Source organism: Zingiber officinale, chromosome 5A (assembly GCF_018446385.1).
Source record: "Zingiber officinale cultivar Zhangliang chromosome 5A, Zo_v1.1, whole genome shotgun sequence".
Classification (NCBI taxonomy): Eukaryota; Viridiplantae; Streptophyta; class Magnoliopsida; order Zingiberales; family Zingiberaceae; genus Zingiber; species Zingiber officinale.
In genome coordinates, this window is record NC_055994.1 from 151,457,938 (window position 1) to 151,464,674 (window position 6,737).

The window sequence follows — 6,737 nt, forward strand, 5'->3', positions numbered from 1 at the left end:
AAGTTGAGAGCTTGGCATGGCCTCGTCGGTTGCCCGCTTGCCGTCTGCTACGGCGGATGACTGGCGCGACCGTGGTCGCCTGGCCGCTGCTGTCCTCGGCGCCTCACACGGTCGGTCGTCGTATAACCCTGCTGCCCTCCAGAAAGTTCTCGTTCGCCAGCAGAAGACGAAGGTAGGCGGTGATGCGCCGCCTTCTGCGGCTGATTTGGATCCGATGGGCAAGGCGGAGGGGGGAGGGGAGTCCCGGGCATCAGCGCGGCGGAGGGAGTCGCAGAACCTCAATAAGTGGGCGGCGCGGCAGGCGCGGGAGATGGTGACGACCATCGAGCGTGAGGCTCACAAAGAGGATACCTCCACGATTACCACGGCGGTGCGGCCCGTTTCCGCCCGCGCCGCCTCTTTCCTCCGCGAGGCGTCTCCGTCTGGATTCTCTGAATCGTCTTCCACCGCCGCCGGCGGCAATTTGCAGTCCAATGTTCGGGCTTCGTCGTTGATCCAGATGTGGAGGGAGCTTGAGGCGGAAGCGGAGGCGGAGTCGGGGGGCACGCCCAAGCACCGCGAGGCGTTCGGCGGAGCTGGTGGTAATACCGAGGACGCCTGCAGCGGCGGCAACAACTCCGATGGGTCTGATGAGTTGAATACGCTCGGCGGCTGGAGCTCCGACACGATGTCTATGGCGTCCACCGAGCCGGCGAACTCCGCGTCTGCTTCGCCATTCCATGAGAGCGAGCGGAGCCGCGTGGGGAGCATCGTCAGGATGCTAACGTCGAGCTACGGTACCGGCGGCGGCTTCGTGGCGCCTCTGAACAATGAGAACAACCGGTCAGGAAGAGAAAGCCCGGCGGCTGACAAGGCAGAGAGGCCGCTCGGCAGGGTCTCGGGGCCGTCGGTGCTGACGAATTCACGGCGGCTGAGAGGGCGGGGAGAGATGGAGAGCTTTGTGGCGAAGATGGAGCAGGAGCGGCGGCGGGAGCTCGTTGCGTTGGCCGACCACCACCATGTCTCGGGCTTCTCCTATCGCGGCCGGCTTCAGGTGAACTGCAACAACTTCAACTCAAACCATTCAATATTTTCCTAAGAAACTTCCAAATCTTCATTTTTATACTTAATTTCACACACAACAATTCAATTCAATTAAACGATCGTTTTTATTATCATTTAATTAACTTTTTTCTTATCATCTGCAATGGTGGAGAATTCTCTTTATCTGTTTATATACTACTGATTTTCTTTTGTCTCACAAATGCATTTTATGGCTTTTCCTAAGAAACTCTTGTTCACAGTGGTTGTTGATTTGAAGGCTGAACAATCTTTTTAGTTGTTTAAATTGTTGGAATAGTTTTATATTGTGATAAAAATGATAGATTTGATCAGCTACAATGTGTCTCAAATAACCATTTGAATTGTTTTCACTAAGAGTGACATTAGTAAAGTATTTCTCAAATAACCATTTATTTTTGCATAATTTCTTGTAGTCGATGCTAAAACTCCGGTCTTTCCCACGGCACATGGCAATACAAGATCAAATGCGGGTTCAGTCAAGAAGATTGGAATTGGATAAAATGCAAAATGGATCCACAATCTCAGTTATCAGGTACTAGTAACCCAGGTAATTGTGTTACAGGTGACAAGATATTTCTTCCTTTACCCTCCATTTCTATGCCAACCTTCCAAACATGCTTTAAGTTTCAATCAAGGGGTTGATCACCAAAGGGCTTTAGCATTTTGGTTTGGAGTAGGTCTCCCCTTGAACTTTCACATTAAGTACTTTTGAGCCAGTCCCTTACCTCTAGCAATGTCGAGACTGAGGACTTGTCAAAGAGAGCAAGAGACTCCTGTTACATTGTAGAGTGAGACCCATGAAAACATGCCTAACAATCTAAATGGTTTTCCATCTTGCCTTGGCCTTGAAGTTTCACAATTTGTAATGTTTCACACTACGTATTGTTGATCTTGCTTGGATGTTTATAATGTCTAGTAACTTATGATTTGGTGGGGAATAATCAATCCACTTGAAGAACTTGAAAATATCTTGGAACTTGGAATCTCTACTCTTACTTTCCTTCATATGTGTGGCTTGATCAATGCTAGGGAGCGATTCAACAACCATAGAAGACAGCGTTCCGGTAGCAAAAGATCATTCATGGAGAGCTCAAGCAGTGTACACATTCAATTTCCAGCCATGACTGAAGCCACAGAGTACCCAATAAGTGTGGACGTCCAGTTCCCCATAAGTGCCAAAGGTTCAGATACAACAATACATGTTCAGTTCCCCATGGATGCAGAAGGTTCAGTTCATGCATCTTCTACCAACCAGTTTATCCTCAAAGATGAACATCAGTTTGAAGAAGTAGATTCCCCGAGAGACTCCATGAGCATTCCGATGGAAGCCAGCACACCTATTCCTAACAACAATGAGCTGCAGGATGAAAGACACAATATCGATGGCTCTTGGGATGAAAGAAATTTATGGGTGGATAACCTTGATTGGCAAAGGCCTCCCAACTCACTGCCATCCAATGGTTGGGAAAATGAGGCTGCTGCTGAAAGTGAGGCAGCTGTCGAGGACATGGAAACATCCCCACGGCAAAATCTTGGGAATTGGATAAGTGATCAGTGTTCAGATTCATGGAGAGGATGGAGCATAACAAGAAAACCTCAATGTAATGACTTGTTCGAACGCTTCTCTGATAATGTTGAAATAAGGGATCTTCTTGAGAGGTATGCCCTCGTTCTTGTTTACCATTTTTTTTGTTTTTTTAGTATTAACAGATTCCTTCATACATCTGGTAGATAAAGCCTAACTATTCCCTTCAATTCCTTTTCTTTCAGTCTACTAATGATTATGTCTGATTGATATAATAGTAGTAATGGAACCATTATTGTGTTGCATTTCTTCACAGGTTTCTTCTGAATTCCTAACAAAGTAACTAGGTAGAACAGACACTGAACACGCGAGTTCAGATCTTTAAGCACTTAATGTGTGTCACTTTAATTCTCTTTGCAGAAAAAGAGTCTCTACTTCGCTCGGTAGTGACTTTTGCCACAAGATGAACCAGTTAATCCTGTCATTTGTACAGCGAAGAGATCAATATTTCTTCTACGAAAATTGTGCAGAAACTAATATGGATCATCCATTCTGGCAACAAAGTGTTGTTTACCAAAGTGCCAAGCCAGTTGAATCCATCTCATCGTCGATAGTACCTCTACATTATTACAACTTGCAAAACTCAGAAAATTGGCCCAACACTTCATTCACACGCCAATCATCTCAAAATGTGGTAAGGTGTCTGTCTATAGATCTTTTCGATCCTATTTCCATGAGGTTCATATGCCGATAGTATTCGTCTGCGACATTATAGGACAAGGAAGCCTTGGATGACTTTAGAAATGAGATGGCTCAAATCCACGAAGAGATCGGCGAACTGAAACTAATGGTTGAGAACTGCATGGAGTGGCAGGACAAGCTTCGGCAATCGATCAAACAGGACATTTTGGATGCAATCAATCAGTCAGGTTATGGGAACTAACTACATTTCTTTCTAGTACTCCTCTTATGGATGCTGAATTTAGTTGTTTACCCTTCTGCTTCAACTGGAACAGTGAATACCTCCCGTAATTTCAAAGATGCCAAATCTGGAAGAAGAGAAACATGCAGAGTATGTTGCCAAATGCAAGTTGACTGTTTGCTTTACAGGTGACATTACAACAAGAACCTGTAATATTTTCTGTTGGATCTCAATGTTCAATAAGTCCGAGACAAAATTATTCTCCAAAAAATTTCATCTTTGGCATCTGCAGGTGTGGGCATATGTGTACTTGTTTCAATTGTGCCCATCAGCTGCAATGGAGCAGTGCCAAATGCCCAATCTGTCAATCCTCAATCATCGATGTCGTCCGGATGATTCCCAATTCATGAACAACAAAGACGACTGCAACAACAATGACTTGAAATCGATATCTAACTAAAACCACTGAGATTTTGGTTGTGTTCTTCTGTCTTCACTGCTGATAGGTTAACCAAGTGCGAAACAATCACAAGAAAGATTGATTGTTGCGGCCATTCGAGATCAATAATGTAAATGTCATCCTTCCATTTAACTTCATATACTGGAGACTGTATCTACATATTATATTGGATATGTTCTGGAACAAAAAAACAGTTCCAATAGTGGACAAAATGTAAGGTTTATTGTTGAATACTATCAAATATGTAATCTGGGAAAAATTGTGTATGTGGTTTGTGCATTCTCTAACATTTGTGAACCATTTCTGACTATTCAATTGGTGGCTGATTTGTTTAATGAGTATTTCATTGAAAAAAGAACAAATCCATAACCATAAAGAACAAACCAATAACCACAAAGAACAATGTTTACGAGACCGCACAAAGGTTTTCACGATAAGTTTTTCTTTCCTTTGCCTATTTTCTGTGATAATGAGTTTCATTTTTTTTTAGCTTTCAATAATTTCTAAAATTTGTCTTCCCTCCTCATCCTATAACAAATAAATATATATAATGTATGTCATTTAATAAATACAATATTGAGATAAAATTCATGCACTTGTATTTCATTTGGCATGTTGTCAAATTCAGGCATTGGATCATGTTACATTCATGGATCGTCAAAGTAAATTTTATGTAACACCATGATTTCTTCAATTTATATACCATTAATAAAAATTAAATATACATACTCATCTTATATTATAAGAGATTATCATCTCCGTGTCCTCTGCCTTTTGATCTTCTTTTATTAAAACCAATATCCTTCCCTCTACTTACAGCCTGCATCACATAAATAAATAAAATAAATGCATACCCCTTGTCATAAATATAAAAAAATAAATACAACTTGCAGAGATTTTAATAACTAATAATGCATTCACCTCTTGTCATACTTAATGTGATCTATATATGCATGACAGGTTCATCATGTAGCAAAAAAATTTCTTTAAAGCAAAAATATATATGCATGGCAGGTTCATCATGCATCCTGTATAATGCATACCTCTACTTGCCAGCAACTTGATCATGGTAACAAAATTAACATTGAAGATACAGTCTCTTCTTTAGTCATAGTAAAACCTAAAACTCTTGGTGCAGTTAAATCAGACGTGAGAAATTGAGATGAGTTAAAAGGCAAAATGATGTTTGACACTTCAACATTAGAAAGTTATGAACTCGTATAGTTTCAGCAAACTAAAACTAACATAGATCAATAAGAACATAAAATTTAGAATCAACATCAAAGACTTTAAAATTCCTAACCAATAGAACTCAAATTGCTGATACTCATTCAATCTGAAAGGTATTGTCAGAAGTAATTGAAATTGAAATCACTATATATTAATCTGAAACAAACTGAAGCTAATAGTACTTAAAAGCATCAAAAACTTATAAACTCATATAGTTTCAGCAAACTAAAACTATATAACACAGATCTACAGAATCAACATCAAAGCTTTTTGAATTCCTAGCCAACAAAGCTCAAATTGTTGATACTCATACAATATGAAACATATTTGTCAGAAGTAACTGAAACTAAAATCACTATATTGGAATTTGAACAAACTGAAACAACATCTTAAACTTATAAACTCATGTAATTTTAGCTAACTGAAACTATATATCATAGATCTATAACAACTCAGAATTTATATTAACATTGTAGAATTTAGAATTCCTAGCCAACATCACAAATTGGTTACTGATTGCGAAGGCTAAGAAATGAAACACAATGGGATTTTTGGTTGAGTTGCTAAGACTATAAATTAAAGGCAATGCAAATAGCGAAAACTAACCTAATTAAGTACGGTTGTAGAGAATTAGAGACAACATAAAATAAGCGTCTAACAAAACTAACATGCAATGAAACCCAATCTAATCTAATATAATTGCATCCAAATAAAGAAAACATATTTAAATATTCAAACGAAATAACCATTGCAAGAAATTAAACAACTTAAATGCATCAACTAGAGTCCAACTAATGGAAGAAGTTAAACCAAAGTGCATGCAATCTTAACATGGGAAGCTAATGTCATTATAATTCAATAATCAAAGTAGACAACCCAACACAAAAAAAAATCAACCAACACATCGAAAGAATGTTGCAGATGGATGATGGTTGTGGATGAAGCTTCTCCCTTGATCGGAATGGATGGGGTGTGACGAGCGCCGAAAATGAATCATGCTGCCCCCTTCGAATTTGGAAGGGTGTGTGGTGCATAAGAGCTTGGAATCCTGAAGCACTTTGATGTAAACTAGCCAACGGATGAAGGTGGCTGTCAAAATCTCTCCAAATTGAATAGAGGGTTGTGGATGAGGATGGATGAATGGAAGAGCCTTGGATTTGAGAGTTCCCAAGGTGGTGTTAGTATTATCCCTTAGAGCCAATTATGAGATGATTGACAAGGAAACTGTTGCATCATATTTTATTAATAAAAGATAATAGTTATTATATTTACCTTATATCTATGGCAGATGAATAAGTATAATAATATCCTAGGATAGTAGGTTCTAGTGTATAACATTCAATTGGTTGAATTGATAGTGGGAGGCGGTAGAAATATATAGAACACTACTCTTAATTATTCCTAATCAAGTATTAATATATAAAGGCAATATTAATGTGTTGAGACTAGCATGTAGGTCAATTAATACTTAATCTCACAAATTATGGATATAAGATATCAAGTTAACACATGAGTATATATTATAGAATATATATTGA

At 39.5% G+C, this 6,737-nt stretch overlaps 2 protein-coding genes across 2 annotated transcripts; both read left to right on the top strand.

Moving 5' to 3' along the window:
• The first annotated feature begins 16 nt into the window (after positions 1-16).
• On the top strand, positions 17-2,797 carry LOC121980197. Its single transcript, XM_042532153.1, has 4 exons — positions 17-1,033; positions 1,476-1,594; positions 2,092-2,721; positions 2,773-2,797. The coding sequence occupies exons 1-4, from the start codon at positions 17-19 to the stop codon at positions 2,795-2,797; spliced, it is 1,791 nt and encodes a 596-aa protein (XP_042388087.1).
• A 225-nt stretch (positions 2,798-3,022) lies between these two features.
• On the top strand, positions 3,023-4,219 carry LOC121983402 (E3 ubiquitin-protein ligase RNF34-like). Its single transcript, XM_042536336.1, has 4 exons — positions 3,023-3,281; positions 3,363-3,516; positions 3,604-3,697; positions 3,802-4,219. The coding sequence occupies exons 1-4, from the start codon at positions 3,051-3,053 to the stop codon at positions 3,917-3,919; spliced, it is 597 nt and encodes a 198-aa protein (XP_042392270.1). The 5' UTR covers positions 3,023-3,050; the 3' UTR covers positions 3,920-4,219.
• Positions 4,220-6,737: the final 2,518 nt, after the last annotated feature.